Source organism: Acipenser ruthenus, chromosome 8 (assembly GCF_902713425.1).
Source record: "Acipenser ruthenus chromosome 8, fAciRut3.2 maternal haplotype, whole genome shotgun sequence".
Taxonomy (NCBI): domain Eukaryota; kingdom Metazoa; phylum Chordata; class Actinopteri; order Acipenseriformes; family Acipenseridae; genus Acipenser; species Acipenser ruthenus.
Genome location: NC_081196.1, coordinates 41,460,593 through 41,480,881, shown reverse-complemented (window position 1 = coordinate 41,480,881; position 20,289 = coordinate 41,460,593). Strand labels below are relative to the sequence as shown.

At 34.2% G+C, this 20,289-nt stretch overlaps 1 protein-coding gene across 2 annotated transcripts in view; it reads right to left on the bottom strand.

Moving 5' to 3' along the window:
• Positions 1-1,714: 1,714 nt before the first annotated feature.
• The window catches only part of LOC117406974 (motile sperm domain-containing protein 2-like), a 28,460-nt gene continuing 9,885 nt past the window's right edge, over positions 1,715-20,289 (bottom strand). For both annotated transcript variants that reach the window (XM_034011470.3, XM_034011469.3), the window contains 11 exons: positions 19,742-19,896; positions 18,592-18,652; positions 16,289-16,327; positions 15,755-15,879; positions 15,300-15,476; positions 9,319-9,437; positions 8,357-8,450; positions 7,988-8,084; positions 7,283-7,412; positions 5,790-5,895; positions 1,715-3,876 (listed from right to left, as the gene is read on the bottom strand). In XM_034011470.3, coding sequence (XP_033867361.3) covers positions 3,724-3,876; positions 5,790-5,895; positions 7,283-7,412; positions 7,988-8,084; positions 8,357-8,450; positions 9,319-9,437; positions 15,300-15,476; positions 15,755-15,879; positions 16,289-16,327; positions 18,592-18,652; positions 19,742-19,896 — 1,256 coding nt within the window. In that variant the 3' untranslated portion in view covers positions 1,715-3,723. The remainder of the gene's footprint in view (positions 3,877-5,789; positions 5,896-7,282; positions 7,413-7,987; positions 8,085-8,356; positions 8,451-9,318; positions 9,438-15,299; positions 15,477-15,754; positions 15,880-16,288; positions 16,328-18,591; positions 18,653-19,741; positions 19,897-20,289) is intronic.

Here is a 20,289-nt window from a genome sequence, read left to right as displayed (position 1 = left end):
CTGTTTGTTATTTTAACTAGGCTAGCCCCCCCGTGAATGCTTTAATATTCTAAAATGCCTTTGCTTTTATCTTTCCCAGACCTTTTTCATTAGATCTTGATCAACATGCACATTTACATTTTACTTAAGGAATCAGCTGACTATGGCAATTAGGTGCCTCTGATGATTTTTCACTCATCCCAGTGTCATCTTAATTAAAAACGGCGAACATGCTCTCTAATGAATTTCACTACTAATTCAAGACTAATTCATCTATTTCTTGAATATTGTTGGCAAACAATGTTATGCTAAATTTTAAGTAGAAAAGAGGAAGGCATTCAGTTATTAAGACGATGGTTATATAGACAAAGTAGCATACACTAATTGTGTTATATCCTGTTATACTTGCCTTTTTGCTTGGCAAACTGTTTGATGAGTTAATCTCTCTGTGAAAGACATGGCCTAAAATAGCTTCTGTCTCATTCCGCAGTTTAACCTCACTGCACAGAACAAGTCCTAGTGAATACCAGGTTCAGTTATGATTGACTGATCAGTCTGCTGTTTTACTGCAAATGTGCAGTTGGTTATTCCTTCTACTGCATTGTCATTTGCCAGTTTTATACATACTCACAAAATGCTGCATTTCAGGTTTTTTGTTAATATTTGAGCGCATTTTGCATCGTTAAACATCGACATTCACATCTAATTCAGACTGTCGTAAATATATAAAAAATGTATGAACGCAATTACTGTACGTTTTCCTAATGCTCAAGCAGGTGGATTAACCCAATCTTTTATGCAATTTAATCACACTAAAATGTGCTGAATAAAGGAAGTTATAAATGCCCCATTTATCAAGATGAGGATGAGAATTGCATCCACAGAAAACAGCAATGGAAAATCCTACTTGTAATCCTGAAACAGTTTTTCTTTCCTCTGCAAGAACAGCAGCTAATCACAAAAGAGAACTCCCCTCACAGTAGTTATCCAATAAACAGCTTGATTGGGTTTGATTGAACGCAAGTCAGTGACAGACCAGTGGCAGGTGATGGCTACAAGCACTTATAAATCAGCACACAAGCTGGTGGATGGGACAAATGCACCTTTGAATCTCGATGGGTAATACAATCGGACTTCTGCAGTCTGAAAAACTGTCATTGTCCTGTCTGTACACGAGATGCCAGTGATTTTGAAGGCTATGAAGACGTGAATATGGTATTCAAAGTAAATATTTCAAGAGACACCATGTTTTGAATGAACTTGTTAATTACTGTCCTCTATCACAAACTGTACTAAAGGAATTAATGCAATGTGTAAAAACCTAAAATATAAACCTGAAAGAATGCTTCATAAGCTGATTTATCAAAAATATTTGCATAGAGAAAAAAATATGTATACTTAAATGTTGTATAATTAATTATTTCTTGTACAATACAGTAGTTTTATAATGCAAAAATAAGGAAGAAAGAAACAGAAGTACAACAATTAAACAGCTATCTGCTATTTGACTGCTATCAAATTTACCAAACCATAAAGTGCTTCTTTTCAAACACAATTCATAAGAATATCTTCTCATGTGCGGTTATGACACAGCAGGATTATTAAGCATGAAACAGTACATGTATGGCAATTATAAATATGCGTGTTAACAGGTTTAAGCATTAGATGTTGTATTAAATGAAAAGGATGACAAACAAGTATAGGAAAATAAAAATAAATAAAACCACTACTCAAGTTTTCAAGTTGCAGATAAGCCTGCTTCTTTTATTCAATATGTTTAAAGAGTTGGACAGGTCATGTACTGTATTTGATGGGTAGTACAGCTGTGTGTCGCTTTAGGAACACACTGAAGCTCAATCAATCAGAACGTAATGGTGAGAATCAAGTCCTATATAAAGCACTTGTTCTTACTACAAGTCTTGTCATGAGATCAACGGTGACTTGATGCTCAACAATGCTATGCCTCCTTTAAAATCAACATGAATTTCAAAATATATTATTTAATATATCCGGTCCATACTGTTTCAGATGAGACCCAAGACCGATTACATTACAATTTAATGTTAAAACATTTCTACTATTTCATGCAATAACTTCTAGGTCATTATTATCAATAATAAATATTTTATAAATAAGAAATACAAAACGTTGTGTTAAGTATTAATATTTTCACTCTTATAAATATATAGTACTGCTAGTTATGAAAACTTTCTTTTTTGATCAATATTGTAATTTGTAACATAAATCGGATATACATCAATGTAAATATAAAATATGATTATACATTTTATGGACATTTTTCTAATTACCTTCACTAAATTCCAGTATGCTAATGGCAGTCTGAAATTGTACCGTTTAAAATGTGTGGATGTCAGCAGTCAGGTGCTAAATGATGGACAGCCACACTGTCACACATGGTACTGTTGAGTATTTCTTTTTTGCTTTTTTTAATTAATTGAAATGCACATGTATATGAAGAATGAAAAGGTTATTACAGTATACTGAAAACTACAGGTCCTGGATGAAAAAATTCTAGAAAACACCCAGAATTCAACACGAGGAACCTGCAAGGCGTTTACAATGTTCCGGAGCACCTTCTTCAATGCATGCTGCCTCAAATTGGAAATCTGCTGCAGTCTGTTTTTCAGAACTGCCTAATACATTTTCAGACATCCTCATAAAAAAAAAAATCAGGTAAACGTTTAAATTCATGCTTAGTTGATCAATTTCTCTAAAAGACAACAGCTGAAACAATAGTGCTGGCATGAAAAAAAAAAAAAATGACACGTTTAAAAAAAAACAGTATTGGTATTGGATAAGTAAAGACTTGGAGGTTAAGAATAAGGGTAACAATAACTCTAACCAATACAAACCATACCATGTGAAAACTAGCCAGACTACAGTACATTTCTGTAATGATCTGATTGACATATTGTATAGTATAGGACAACTATAATGAAAAACACAAAAACAAAGAGACCTAATAATTTAGGATGACAAAAAGGAACAATGATAATGAAACAATGGTCCATTAAAAATAACAACAACGTTTGGTAAGTAATCACAGTCTAGGCTTTTTTAAGGTTATCTATTCCTGTTTGTTTATTTCCATAGTCCATGTGCGGTTTGCCCCTAACAAAGATGGTGCATTAATGCAAGGAAGAATACAAATAGGCTTTAGTATATGGAGGGTACTGACATCGATATACCAAAATGGCACCCAACCTGGTATCCGGAATTTCTTTCGATACATTTAAAATAAATAGCAGGCAAATGGCAAAAAATTGATTTGGCTATGCCAGTAACCTCATCTTGAACATATATACCAAAAATCTGAAAAATAATTCACATATAATAAATACTTGTGAAATGATTAGTTAATAAATGGCAACAGTGTTCTTAAAAAAAAACAACAAAAAAAACAAACGTATATTATCAAAAAAAAAAAGTTTAAAACTATTTTAATCCTGAGTCTTGATTATTAAGATAAACATTATTTCCAGTGTTCCTTCTTGTGCATCTGCACACAGTAAATCCTTCCTTATTCACAGCAACAATGGCAGGGTTCTTTAGATGCACCTGCAATCACCCATTTGATAATCGCATACCATAGGCTTCATTATTTTGGTCTACACACAGTATGAAGGTTCTTCGTTTTGGCTTGTTTGCTGCAAACATTACCTATTATTTAGGAGCATCTGAATACATGCAGCAAGCAACCTGTGATTTAGAAAGACAGCCTTCTTACAATCGACTCCTGTCTGTGTAAAGAAGATACAAAGCTGAACACGTAATAGCCATTAGCAAGGACACCAAACCCATCAACATCTTCTGGAACCACAGGCACTCATCAATCTGTTCTTCACATCGTTTATTGCTTGCCAGCAGCCTGATAATCTGGAAGCACAAAAACAAAACAAAATAGAAAAACTAAGAGGCTAATTTTATTGAAGTTATCAAACTGTTTGTTAAGGCATGTTAAAAGTAATGTAAACCTAAACTGATTTGCATCACATATATTACACTGTGGTTAGAAGTGTTCTAAGCAAGGGCTGGATGGAATAAATACATTGGGGCAGTTGCCATGGAAAAAGAAAAATAAGTTTCACCTTTCTCAATTTATTTTGGTAGTACTTTCGAGTTGTGTGTTTCCATGTAGTTTTCTTTTAGCCAGAGAAATTCTCCTTCCAAATGCAAATAACCTAATTAATATTAAAATACGGGAGGGTATATTTAAATGTCTGTCTGACTTCGAATTTGGCCTCGAGTGACTACAGATATCGATCGTACTACAGCTTTCTTAAACTGGATTTCCATGAAGTTGTAAGTTTGTGTTGAAGCACCGCAAGTACTGCCTTGTCATTTGGCTACCTATTTTTTTTTTTTTTTTTTTTTTAACCCAAAAAACATGATAGTTACACAAATACATTTTTTAATAAATAAATAAATAAATAAAAACATTCCATAAGAAAGCGCTGTATACTATTCTTGTATTATTTGCTGAACATTTTTTGACTGCATATTTATTATAAATCTATTATACACAAACCATAGCTTCAGCAATTCTGATCGAACAGAGCTAAAATACCAGCATTTAGGTTAACGATATAAAAATGATCCAGTCAAAATGTTTAGTACAGTACATTTTAAATAAATCGGTAATATATCAACAATAGGCTACCCTATTCGCCTGCATCTCCCACTGATAAAGACATTAACAATCTGTGGAACTAAGAGTTTATTTATGTTTTTCTTTTTCAGGTTTTTCGTACTTTTAAAACAAATCTTGCGCAGTGAATTGGGCTCAAGCCTGATGTTGTCGGTAGCCCACAGGAATAACACAGCTATGCTAATTTAATACATACAGTATTTTGGTACAAACGTGTGTAGGCATTTTTGTACATTTCGCCACAATTCTGTTTTAAATCCTCCGTATCTTAACTGTAATACATCTTTAAATCCCGCTAACAAGCCTCCATCCCTACTGTAATCTCGTTTTAAGCAGTCTCCAATAGGAATGTAGGAATGTGCTGTCACTCAGTAGTTGGGGCGGGTTTAAAGTCTTCAGAACGAATCAATGATAGATATAAGTCAAGAAGGCGGGGCACTGTCCAGCAGCACTGGGAAATGTATTTATTATTATTTTTGTAGTAGGTTTTATTTATTTATTTTTTTTAATGGGAAAAGGGTAAAGTCAACGTGAATTGATTAATCATTTCCACAGTTTTTCTGGTGTTTTCGGTTGTTTATTGGCTATCGATTTCATTTTTTGTATTGGGGGTGTTTTATCGGGTTTTATCTGTTAAAACTGAAAATCAGAAGCCCTAGTAATAATGTTGTTTATAAAACAACTTATCTATAAAGCATAAAAAAAGAGAGTTTCAGGTCAATTGTACAGCTTTTTAGTGTGAGGAGGCAATTTCCCCTCCCTTTGAAGTCATACAATATTTTAGACATCCACTTTGTATGACATATGGAATGTGCATGCTATGTGTGTGCTACGTCACATAAATAATGACCGTGAAGAGAGAGAGTGATGACTTTCTAAGCTGCGTGGAAACCCGGCCATTGTTGTATATACATGTTATTGAGAACCATTTTCACTTGACAAATGCTTGACATTTATACAGGAATTTCTCTACCTCAGTTTCTCGATTACCTTACCTACATTTAGTTAGGTGCTGTGAATGAAGATTAGTGCTAAAAGCATACTTCCAATTTGTGAGACTATTAGGTATTTAGAGTAACTATTTAGGTAATTTACTGAAATGTAATAACAAAATTTAAAGAATCTACAAGGAGTCACCTACCTTTGAATGTAGATCTTCCTGGTTGTTTTTGATGTTGCTGTGTAGAGGGTTTTCATCCAGTAACAAACTCATAGGTTTACTGTTTTGAGTAACATGACATCTTAGCCTAATTGCGTAAAGAACAAAAAAAAATAAAAATAAAACACAATATGATGTAATGGAAATGTGTCAGTATACTTCATCTATAACCAAGGAGTAACACTAAAGAAACATCTTAACTTTTCCAAAATGTTTTTTTCAATTTTGCTTAATTTGAAATGTTGTTGTACTGACAAACGTCACGCATCTTAGATTTACAGAATAGTGACAAAGTTGTGGTTACAAAATACTTTTTTTTTTTTTTATGACAACATAAAAAGTACTAACAAATTACAGTTTATCTGCACATGCAAAACAGTATATTGGGGAAGAATCTGTAAAGAATGCAAGGATGACATTAGTATTTTATAAAGTTTCATATTACACCTAAACAATATATATATATAAATTTAAAAAAAAACATTTGAAAAAAGTTTGAAAACAGCTGCAGCACTAATAATGTATTTATTTTAATACTTTCAGAGAATGAGTATTTTATTTTGACTCTAATAAAGAAAAGTAAAAGAAGAGAACACTTCATCCTCAAAGAAGGCACACTACAGAATGAACAGGGACACTTGGCAAACAAAGGGAATTCTCTTACTGGCTTCTATGTTGATGGCTGTCTGTGCATTACTTAAAAAGGGCAAAAAATAGAATTGTTGATTTAAATATGATAGATAATGTACTCCACAACCATAAATCATAAACACTAAAATTATACAGCACAATCAGGCCATAGTTTAGCTTTTTCATTGCCTTTACTTGTTCATAATCCCACTATAACAGGAATCTTGGCATTCATCCTTAGTGTGGTTATTAAATCACATCATCTTCTTGAGGATCTCTATTGACACAACTACCATCCAGAACTTAAAATGTTTTTTTTTTTCTTTTTTTAGTCAGATAACAGGAACGTAAGAGGTCATAAAGAACTTGTTTACCCAGCGGCTGGGGAAATACAAGTTTTACTAATACAATATGCTCTACTTAAATGCATTGGGCATTTCCTATTTGGTGCTCAAGTATTTGAATTTACCTTTGGATTATAGGACAAATGGAGAGCAGACAGAACCCAACACATGGAGAGGGGGATTCAGTAAAAAAAAAAAAAAAAAAAAAAAAAAAAGACACACACAGAACAAATATGAATGTTAAGTCAAGTTTTTGATGCAGTTGTGCTGCTTCTTACTCCAGAATGGGGCTATCCAATCACATTTCCAGACATAGGATGACACCACCTGAAAACATCACTGCATTAGAAAAAGGGTCAAAAACTTATATATAGCCCTTAATTTTGAATTTGTTTTTAGACTGTTCCCCTCTGTTGAAACATGTTTTTTCGATTGAATATACCCTAAATATGTTAGACTCCAACACAATGTAGTCTACTCTTTTGCTGCTACAAAACCTACCTATGTTCCATGACTTTGGTTTTTGGTACTTCCTTCCAAAACTGGGACAGATCAGGAGTGCCAGCTCCTGTACTTTGGTCCATTTCAGCTGCCATTACCAGGAACCGGTCCTGAGGAGAAGCTTCAAATCCTGAAAATATAAGCGATCTATTGATTTAAAACTTATTTCTTCTTCAAGTAGAGTTCCTCCTGCTTTGCACTGGAAGTCAGAATATCATGCCATATAATGTCAATATGGGCATTTGTTTTGGTAATTGGGAATGGAAAGAAAACTGTAAATTGCTAAAGTCAGATTTACCCCGTTTCTGGAAAAGTAAGTCTTGTTTTCAGTTGTAATATTTAGTTATACTTTTTCCAACACTTCAGTGTGACGTGATGAACTAAAGCTACTGTGAGATGAATGCTTTACTTTACAGGGGGCTTCTGAAATATGTTACAGTGCTCCATTTATAAACTCCATTGGGATCAGTGCCACCCCTTACTGTGAAATGAAGGGTCAGGAAGAGAAAAGGTCAAGAACACCTCAAAGAAAAACACTTAACATTTGAACTTATATAAAAGAAAATACTGCATTCATCCAGGGCTCACATGATGCCCTACTTTAAACACTCCATGTGTCCCAAGTCATGAGTTGCTTTAAGGAAAAAATTGTCCATTTAGACACTAAAATGAACTATTATTTCTGTGCTTGAGAAATACATGTACCTCCATGAAGGGACACAACAATGTCTAAGGAAGTACCCGGCTCAAAGCTGCTATTACTGGGTTTCACTCTGTATTTCTCTGGGGCTGTTGTCCTCACCTGAGAAATATCAAAATAAATATATTATTCATAAAAACCTGTTTACAATTATTTTATATAGAAATATGCTTTTTGTTCCAGTATAAGGTTTTCTGCATTATTTGTTTATTTTTAAATAATATTAAACTGTGTGTTTCATAACGAGAACTGCTCTCAGAAAGATAAGGGCTCCTACACATACCCAAGTTGTTGTTGTCAACTTCTGAAAAATTAGCAGTTTACTTTATTTCACTATTTTCCCTGAAACTACAGACACATCATGACGGATTTACCTTAAAGGCAACTAGATTTTTGGTCACATTGTTAAGGACTATCAGGCTTTTCCTTTCACAGTCCTTTGATCCGAAATTAAGTTCTTCTGCAGGGCTGCAAGAAAAAGGATTTTTTCATTTTTTATTTTGAGGTGCGTTTATATATGCATCATATACCCAAATAGCATTAAAATATTGATTACAAAATGTTCTGCCAGTAATTGCCTGCCTGCCCCCCCACCCCCCAAAAAACAAGCACAGAGCAATTACAAAGCAATTACACTTTCTTCTAGCAGAACATTTTTGTCTATCATTTTCATTTTAAAGATGGGGTACAATTGCTTAGCTTATATAACAAGTAATCAGTCATTTTATTTATATTGCATTTTGTTTTAAATGCAGAAAAGACTGAAATGTGTTTTCAATTTCTGACTGAGTTCAGGCTCAATTATGATGACAAGCCATTAATCTCTCAGCTGGATTTTCAATAGTTGTTTCAGAACATGTACAGTAAACTATGTACAATTCATTTTAAACTATTCATTTTTCCCCTTTCACCTTTCTCTAGTTTTCCCCTAATAAAGAAATTAAGTAGTTTATGAATATCCTACTGTACATAAAGTGGAATCTAAAACACTAGTTTCCTATAATATACTATATTATAGTTAAACCCTTAGATTGAAGAGTGACATGTGGAACCACATGACCAAAAATAGTTTGCGTTGTTACTGAAAAAATGGTCCATAGTCGAGCAGTCAACAGTGTCCTCTTGCTCCACCCCATTTCTCTTGAAAAATAATTTCTAGTAAGTCCAAAAAACATATGACTGCAGTGTTCACCTTTATGGTGGAAAACCTTTTCCCTTTTGCTGTGACTGTTTCAACCCTTGGGACAACAGTTTTCCCCCCTAGAAGCCCCATCTCTAGTTAATATATCTCCAGAAAATAGCATATTTGGATTTTACTTTTATGGGTTTGGCATACCTTATATGAAGCAGTGGTCCTTTGAATACTGTTACAGGTTTCTTGGCTGTTTTTGTTCTGCTTGTGCTATCCACTTTGTCACATTCATCTAACTTTAGGCTTTCTTCTAGAAAGCTAACCTGTGCATAAGAAAACAATAGGGTTAATACAATTTGCTGATATTCTTAATGGTCTAACCCATTCCATCTTACAAGGTAATCGGCTTTCTTTTAGCGATTCAGAACATCATTATTAAAAAAAAATAATAATAAAATCAGAAATACAACTACTACAATTGCATTAATATTATTCCTATAAATCCTGACAATAACCCAACGGCAGAGAAATACTTTAGTCATGGAAGGGCAGAAAGGTACATAGTGCTGCAGAAAAGCAATTCTGGCGTAACCCAGCAGTTGAAATGAAGAATTATTTAACTTTGTTTTATACTTTCATTAAGTGGCAAGAACTCACAGCTGTAGCCCCCATGGCTTTTCAACCGGGAAATTACATTACATAACAAAATTACATAACTGCCCAAGGTCTGTTTTGGATTAAATGCTTGTAATAATTCTGAACGCTGCTTAGTGAATTTGTTGGGATGAATTGTCTGCCAGGATTTATACTTTACAGGTAGGCAAACCTTTGACCTGGTTTCCTGGGTAACCATTGTATTTCAACTGCACCTGTATTTTGAACAGATGTATAGGATAAGATTTGCTAGACAGCTATCATCTGTTGTGCAAAGCTCCTTTAAGTTGCATTCACTTTTAATGATTTCAGTGTTGAAATGCAGATACATTATTCAGTAGCTGCAGAGAACATTAGATGCAGTCTCACAATCTCTTTAGTTTATGATCTGGTTATCTACAAGCCTTTTGATAAGTACTTGTCATGGAAAACATTTATTAAAGAACAGTCTGGTTTCTTTTCACAATTTACTACATAGTTAGGGATCAAGTCCACAACAAACAGACACTAATTTATTACTATTATAATGCATACTGTATACGTTATTAAACAATGTGGATTCAGAGCAATGTTCCACAATGTAGACAAGCACTAGAATTCCACTAAATTCATGTATTTCAATATTGTGAGGTAGGTAGAAACCCATGGATTAGCCTGGTATTCCATGACCTTGGCCTGGAGGTTTCCCCATGATCTTTGTACTATGTCATTTCGCCACCTTGACTTACTTGGTGTGCTCCACGCTGTAGTCAGGATTGTATTTTTCACACTGTAACTTACTGCCTATTGAGAATGTGGCTGACTCTTTCAGAACAGTCTAGTTGCTTCTGTGAATTGAGTACACCACATAACAAAAGCCACTTCAAGCCATTAAGGTTAGTTGCCTTCACAGTGAATTACACATTGTCAAGCATCAGCAGCTAGTTTCAGCAATTTCTGATTTTACTTAAGAGGAAAAAGAAAAAAAAAAAAGCAACCATCCTCTGGTGGCAGTGCAAGGGGAATGGCACCCAGAATGGTTTAGTAAAATGTACACATTGTAAAATGAGTTGTGGTTGAAAGGGGAAGTTGTAAATATGATGTATGTAACGTTATATGATGTATGTAACGGTTTCTGCTATATGTTGGGAGGTTAAACAAATGTGGCCACAAAATGGCTACATTTTATTAGACAAGAACCATAATGAAAAATGATGGAGAACCATAGAACCTTGCTGCGTACCACATTAACACAACATCCCAATGCTAGTTGTCTAATTGATAAAGTATGGCCACACATTAAAACAAATGTGTGGACCACCAAATTCAAAGAGCAAGAAAGGACCAGTTGGACAAAAAGAAGGACCACAGCTACTGCTGGTTCCACCTTGTTTTCCATCCTTATGAAATGGAACAACATTCTGTTCCCTGAATTCAGACACTTCAAGTATGCAACCCACACTTGTTTACATTTTAAAAAAAATAATTTATTCAAATTTAAAAATCACAAGGTTTAAAAATTAAAGAGTCAAATATTAATCATTGTTTCACAAAATACATTGGTTGCATTGATTGTCAGTCAGTAAGCATTCATTGAACATTACCATAATACAGATCTCTTTAAAGATTCGAGACCAATAGAGCTTTTTAATGTTAAACAGCTTAAGCTTTGTGTGAGCCACTATGAGCATTAAAGTTAGTCCTCCATAATACAATTTATTTAAAATAAAAGGATCTACACTGTAACCTTAATAAAAGTAATCAATAAGTGCACAACAAAACACATGGTTAGACAGATTTATACAAATCATTAATCTTTAGTAAATGTCTAGTTTTAAAAATCAATACATTCCTTCTAGTACCACATTATCAAGGTAAAAGGTGCTGTGCACAACATTGCAATTGACAATAAAATTTGATTAAAACCTGGCAGCAGATATCAAATAGGTCAGTAATTATTTTATTTCATGTTGGACTGAAAGACATAATTCTACATAGAAGCATGAAGACTACACCACGCTGATGTACAACACTGGTACATGCATTAGACAACCTTGGAATAGGATCATCAACTCTGAGGGTAGAGTACATCATCAGTACAAGAATTTAATAGTTTGAGGCCATTTGTCATTTGGATAGTAACCAAACATTACACAAAATTATGCTGTGTATATTTTATACACCACCTCATTTCTAAACCCTCTAATTTGAAAACATGGACCTCATCTGCAACTTAGAATTCTCCTTTATACAAGAAAGTTTTGATTACATGGTGAATTTTAACTGTATCTCCAACATAGGAAATAGCATTATTTGCTAAAACAAAGATAAACCAATTCAATAATAGTATTCTGTTATTAATACAGTAAATCAGTTTCTCTAACTGGTGAGTCAATGAGTCATTGCTCCTACATACTGTAGAAGCTAAAGACAGGTTATCATAATCTATATAATTAAAAATGACATTGAATGAGTTTTTGCCATTTTCACACAATTTAGCAGAGATAATACACATCTTTATCATGCTGTTATAAAAACTACTTCATTTTGGGTAAATGTCAGTAGACAGTATTTTCTTCATTAAGGTTCCCGTTATCTGTGTACAGTATTAAATGTACTGGAGAGAGAGTGAAAGGGATTTTCACTTTCAAATAAAGTATTTTTGATTGCAGAAATCTCAGTTTTTTCAGAATTCCTTGGTAGGCAACAGATCTAAATAACATTTCTTAAATTACCGTATTTCAAACAAATAAAAATAGGTACAAAAATGCTTTATGTAGCAGTCAATCCCCAATACAGTACAATGCATACAATCTTCAGAACAAAAACAAACATATTTCAGGTTTACATTTTTTTCTGGACAGTTTAATTTTCATACAATTACAGTAGAACTGTAGCCCATTATGTCAAAGTAACCGGTTATTCTTTAAATCTGCAGCTTTTACACGTGATGCTACAGAACTGAGGCAAAACTGCAACTGATCACCCTTTGTTTTAGGTGAAAATATTATTTAAACCATTGAAATGTTCCAGTACTCATTATAGAATACCAGAAAGTAATTTTCATCAGAGACTCGAGACAGATATTCATTATTCGTTATACAGCTGTTGCTGCATGCATCTCTAGTATGTCCTCCAGCAGGAACACTGCTGTGATGATAAATGTAAAATTCACAGTATTATAACAGTTCTATTTTGACATGTAATTGGTCAATTAATGATTTAATATTTCAAATTCATGCATACAAAAATAGAAGTACAACTATTGTTTCAAAGTGGATGCATTAGTTAAACCCAATTTAAATGTATAAGAATAAATGATTACAGTACCATAACCGGTTCACTGGAATAAAAGTAAAAAAACAGTTATCCCCCCTCCCAATTCCACTAACAATACTTGTATATCAAAAGGCACTATACTGTATTAATTGATGCTCAAAGATCAATGCAATGATATCTATTTTCTACATTCCGACGCAATTCACTAAAACAATCTAGTACAGGTTAACCAGGTCAGAGATTACATGACATATGTTCTGCATTGGTCTGGTACAACCAGGTAGGCATCAAAGTTATATGGCAGCCAAAATCACAAGCAATGTATTACTGAGTTTCTTACATGACAACTCTGGTACTGGAATTGACCTAGAGAATCATAGAATACAGCTATGTACCAAGTATGAAGAGATTATTTGAAAGCATTGGGTCTATATGATCTGAAACTCAAGAAATCACACTACCCCAATTGTGAAGGGTACCAGTTTAGCCTAAGGTGTTTCCATTACATTGGAAATATGAATGTATCCCGACAGTTAGCAGTTAAAAATATGTTGTCAGCAGTGGATTTACAAAAATATATAAGCTCCCCACACAGGATACTTAATTACAGTAGTCTTGCAGCATCAGGAACCTTGACAACTCTACTAGAAAACAAATTCAATTAAATTCAAGAGAAAAACAAATATTAAAAAAGACACATATTTCATGGCAGTTCCAGTAGCCACACCAGAGGCAAGTAACATAGACCTGCTCTAGACTGTTGACAGATTTGTCTCCTGCCGTTTTGTTATCCACAACAAGATATTTCTATTTCTATCTGACTGGCTTGCAATTCTCATACTTCACTAAACACTATGTAATATACCAGTGGAGGTTATACAAACATAGTACTTCATATAGAAAGTGGTGTAGAATATAAAATCTAGATGCCCCCTGAAAACTCAGCCAACATTAAGGTTATGAAAATTGTAAAAATACACGTTGTCCAATCCATTAAGTCAAATTCAGTTTGTGACAGCATTATAGAATGCACTAAATGGAAATACAATAGTTCTACATCTTCACACTAGTCTTTATTTTCCAGTGCTAACATTGATTGCAAATAGTAAAGTAAAAGAATAGGATAGGATGGTAAATAGTTGTTTCTTGATGCTACTGATGCATATTAGGATCTATTATAACCAGGGGTTCACATAACTGGTACGCAGGTACGCATGCGCACCAATATAAAAAAATAATAAAAAAAAAGTGGACTTCTATATTGTTGTTTATAAGGCGTAACCCTCAGTCAGTAGATTTAACAGGAAAGCATTTTTCATAAAGGCAGCGAGGGTCTCACACTTACAAGCTCAAACGTATTATATGGCTGTGACCCATACCTGCCTAACCTCTGGATTTTCTCCAGAGACTCTGGGTTTTCTATTCAGTCTCAGGGTCTCTGGGCTCAGTTAACAGGTAACTGAGTCCCCATATTTCACTTACGAATGGAGGGTTCCAATTTAACTACAGTCCCTCCCTCTAGCGCTATCACTGGCTGCTTTAAGTTTTTATTAAAACAAATGGAGAGTGATAGGTGGAACCACTCCAGTTCATATCAATCATTTTATTTTAATGGGAACTTGAAACAACCAGTGATAGCAGGGATTTCTATTAAGCCGTCCATTCATAGAAGAGGGATGCAGTTACGGGAAGTGGGCACAGATAGAGGAGGTGTCGATGTTTAAAAGCTGTTACATTTAAAACGCGAGTTTAAAAAAATTATTTAATCATTTTACTTAAAATAATATATATCCCCCCCTCAGTTATATCCTTATATAAATACTTTTGTACCATCAAGCTAACGTGTTTAATTTTGGCAAGTACCAAACCATTTCTGCCGGTACTCACTTGAGAACCTAATGATAAAAGTTACGTGAATCCCTGATTATAACAGGTTACCAATTGGTATGGGAGGGATATTGAAAAGTAGTACCCTTGTGTGGGCTTTTTCACCCTGAAGTCTTAAGTGTGATGTACTTACTAGATGCAAGCATTAGGAGGTTTGGAATAGGAAATGGGAATGTCTCTACCAAGATAATGCAGAAAAAGGCAAAATTGTGATAAAGCATAAAATGAACATAAAAGCATAAAAACAACTTAGTTTGCCCTTGCATGAACTACACTCATGACAGAAACCCTGTTCAGAGCACAGCTGTCAAAGAAAACTCTCAGGAGGTAGGTGCACTGCTCTGACCTCCTCGCACTGACAAAGTGCTTTCAGCTAAATGGGTTACCTTTTTAGACTTTTTGATCTGTTCTTCATTCTGACTGGAGTCTAGGGTGTCCTTGCTTTCTGACTCTGCATCTTCTTTACTTTCCGTTTCGTCTTCGCTAACAATAGGCCCATTTTCACACATCGGAGTTTGAAAGTCATCGTCTGGCAGAGGAGGGTAGCTATACTTAAAGGTATCCTATACAACGAAGACAAGGTTTATGTTTATTTATATACTCTCCCCCATATTCCCCCAACACAGAGTCAAAGCATCCAGGATCTATAGAATGTACAGGCTATATATGTTTAAGCATCAACGTTCTATGAAACACTAGGAAATAGTGTACAACAAACTACTGTACAAGGAGCTTCTTGAAAAAAAAGAGGAAAATAAAGATTACTGCTTATTAAAAAGAAACAATAAAATGCATTATACATAAAATTAAAATGGGATTTTAAATGTAACAGAATACTTACAGTGCCTCCCATATGTGTAGGGAGATGCTCAGCATCAATATACTCTTGCACTTCATTCTTGCCTACAAACTTCAACTTGCTAATTGCCTCTGGGCCAAGCCAAGTCTTTACGATCCTCCAGGCAGCTGAAGCAGAAGCATATCTTTTAAATGGCAAACCTATATTTGTTTTATTATAGTGGCAGTGAACTATTGTATGTATTAGTCTCATATAGAATGTTCTTGTAATTAAATACAAATACATTTTATATTATTACGTTTGAGAGATAAAGTAGATATCTCTGTGACATACTAATGTCAGTGTTACTTCCAAATACTGAAAGAGAAAGTGAACATGGCCACAAGCAATCATTTTTACTGGATGATGACAATAACCTAACCAGACCAAGAGAATACAAAAGACACTGGCCATTTAGATTATTTTTTTTGGTGCCTTAAAACCAACAGTGATGAAACTATAAATGAAAACAGATTTTTTTTCTAAAAAATGCACAAATGTTCTCTATAGCATCAGGCTAGTCTTCATGTTACTCACCACTCATGATCCATGGCATTTCGTACAGGATCATTTTTGCTGAAAAAGAAAGAAACAAAAAAACAAGTAGTAGTGCAGCTATTAGCCAGCATCATATACTTGTTGAACTCTTAAATGTGATCTTACTTAATTTCATTTTAAATATCTTAAAAGGTAAAGAACAAAATCTGATTGTAGTTACATTTATTCACACGATTACAAGGAATAATTGTGCTACTGTAAGTTTCATGCTTTTCACACAATGCATTATTGTGTCCAACTAAAGAAGCGGTGGCCAAGACACCAAACACTGCGATCCATCCCCCCCCCCCCCCCCCATGAGTGATTAACAGTGGGCAGTGGACACCAATAAACTACATTCCCAGAGTACATCATGATTGAGCTATGAGAGTTTAGATCCGTTTAGAGTTTTTTTTTGTTTTGTTTTATATTTTCAGCTGAAAAAATAAAAAAAAATGTTTATTTTTTATAGTCCACCTTTAGGAATTTCTAGTTGAACATGTGAAACAATTAAAATGTACGTTCGCACAATCATTTTTTTAGTCTCCTATACAGAAACTGTCAGGATATTTTAATCTCTGCTACTGCACAGAATGCTCTCCCCATCACCCGTAACAAAAAACTGTTGTATGCTTATATGTTAGTGCTTGTTCTGATTTGTCCTCAAATCCACCAAAAATCTTAATCCATGTATTGGCCACCACTGAACTAAAGGGAGTCTCTGGCTATGAATGACACTAAACTATGGGAAACGTTCACTATTTTATGTAGTTTCTTTAAAAGGCCACAGTCATCAAAAAATAGCAATTTGGTGGTGTATAAATGGAAACAGAAAGACCTGTGGGTACCAACAGAAACTGGGAACAAGCTAATGAGCCTCTGGGGTGAACTGCACAGCTGAAAACAGAAGAAATCAGATGTGTCAGTGGCTTCATGAATTATAATGCTAGCCTTTTGTAGACCCTCATGTACCTATAAAATCAGATACTCCAGTGATTCTATATATTTTATGGGGTAATTCTGAAAACAGCTCAAAGGGGCAGAGTGTGATAAGGTTATTTTTTCCTCCAAAAATCTGGTTTTATATTTAAAATGAGTGTTGCAAAAAACAAACCTGTTCCAGGCTTATCGTTAAACATTTTTAAACATGAACACTATCGCACACAGACTGTAACAGTTACCTCATTAAAAAAATGAACAATATATATCTTTTATAAAATTAAACATGTAATGTACATAATGAAATAATAATATATTGAACAACTATTCCAATAACAATTTACCAAGACACAGTTGCTGTTTTTGTTATTTTATTCATTACCTATATGCAGATTTCAAGGGAGCAGATAATGAGAATATTCAGTCTGATAAGATGTTGCACAGAACTGGATTTTGCATGCTGAAGTTAAGGGAGCAATTTGCAGTTTGCCTGCCAACTAATCCCAAGAGGCGTCTAATTATTAAAAAAAATAAAAGAAATAAATAAATAAAACACACACAACACTCATCTAAAGTAATTAGCACTCTGCACTCTAATAGATTTACCACTTCCTGACATTTACAGGAGAATTAGACAATGAAACTGAACCGAGCCACACCCTGCAGCTCTAATTAAGAACCTGACATTTTTTTTCTTACTTGTACATTGTGATGTATTGTATCCCTACGCTTCTGCTCATCCAATTTAAAATCAATCCGAGTTTTGTCCAAAAGTTTTGAGTGTAACAGTGGCTCACAAGTGACTTTGGGAACGCTCATGTTTTTGTGCTGACTTTGTTAGACATCCTAGATTGCAGTGCTGTTCCATGTCGCCTTTTCTGTACTGAACAAAAGACCAGCAGTATAATTTTATTAATTGACAGCTACCGGTAAGCCACCATACCTTTCATAATTTGAATGTTGGAAGTAGCGAGTATATCCCTTCCTGTGTCAGTTCGGGTATTTGTGGTGTATACCTCCCTTTATTAAAAGTCTCAAATTTTTCCTGAGAAAGCCATCTTAAATTGATTCGTAACCAAATTGACTACAATGTCTCCATTGCCTGATGAAATGCATGAGACTGGGTAAACACATTTGTAGACACAATTTTACAGAATCATTACAGGGGATGATAAACTATTAAAACAAAACATCTTTGGTAGCATAATGTAGTAAAATGGATCATTTGGATGGAAAATTAGTATATACAAAAACAAAACAAATAAAAGCACATTGCCCAGCTAACCTATTTTATTATTAGACTGTCCGGCTTTTCAAAATGCTGTCACAAAGCACATGCTTAGAAAAAAAAATGTAATACTTACAAAGAAATTTAGGATAATACACCTTGAAACAGTTGATGATGTATTTCACAAAGTCCATATCCTAGAAGGAAAACATTTTACAAATAACTGGTTATTATAAAAGCATTTTGTTTCATCAAGTAAAAATCTATTTTCTAGTTCTTTAGGCCCCAGTCTGCCTAAAAGGAAAACATAGTAAGTGATTGTACAATTAAAAACCTCAACCATGAAATTAAAGAGCCTGGAACTGGAGGTTAAGGAAGAGGCATAGATTGGTAATCAGGTACCTACAACATACTGCCTGCAGCCAATGCATGGAAATTGCAAATTTATTTTTTTATTTACCATATTGTACATAAAGAAATTTAAACAAAAATGTTTACAATAGTCTCAGATAAATTTAGGCTAGTATGATGGGGTAAATTATCCTAATGCAGTTTATCTGTCTATTGGGCACATAATACAACGAATGAAAATCATGGAAACTTTTGTGAGACTTTATAAAAATGATTGTCCTTGAGGTTGTCATTTTATAAATTATTGGCTAATTATTCTACTTCTGAAACTATGATAACAAAATAAATGAGTTGTTTTATCTTTCTACAACTGAAGCCTGTGAGAATTACACATGCAAATCCAGCCATCTCTCAAGCAACCTTTTATAAAGCCACCTTCAACAAAAGCATGGATTTAGGTCTTTTATATTCAATATTGCATTATTCATTATAATGCTGATGGCACCATTGAACTATTTTAAGCTTTTAGTCAGTGCTCTTCAACTTTTGTAAAGAACTGCCACCTCATTGCTTTCATGAGATCTGAAATGTAATAAATCACTTTTTTTCTTCAAGAAATAAGACAATTGTTTTGTTTCAATTTTATTCTTTTGCCCCTTCTCTTTAACCTGAATTACAAGCTCTACTGTAAAGTTTCCATAAGATGAAAAAAAGATAATTTATATTTCACTTGGTATTGAATGTAGAACTGTCATTTAACAGTGATTCTAAATGATTCATTTTTGGGGCCGGTGAATTCTGTTTGAAGCAGTATTGTTTGTTTTTGAGGCACAGAATGTATTAGAACACAGACATAACTTTAGAAAATGAAAAACGTATGTATGAAGAGTGGGGAAAATAATAAAAAAAATAAACATGTATAAATGAAAACTTACAATGTTGCTCAGTCCAGAATCAGTCATGTCAAACACCACTGTCAACGGCATTCCAGGTTCCCTTTTAGCATAGCGCTCCAACCAAAAGGCCACGTATCTCTTTTTGTCCACAACAGTCTTTGCGTCTTTTACATGCAGCTTCACCTTAAACCAAACTAACAACGTAAAATGTTATTAAATGAGATCTTTAAACAGACATGAGAATAAACCCAAGCACAAGGTTAAACACTCATTATTAAAAATAAGCTCTGAAGGCAGCAGTGCTTGAGAGACAAGTGAACCAATGTTCCTTGTGGAATATAAACTTTGTACACTTAGCATTTTCTCCAGTTTCAGGGATCAGTGTGCTGCCTAAAGATAGTCTCCATTCCCGGAGCAGACAGGCTTTAATATTACTAAGCCTAGGAAGCAGGAATACAGCAAAACAAATGCATAAATTAAATCTGCAATACTGGCCATCAGGGGTCATTCCTCATTCATTTAGCACCACTAAAAACATTGGGAAAGTACATCCGAGTGGTCAACACGAATTAGAGGGCAGTGACTTG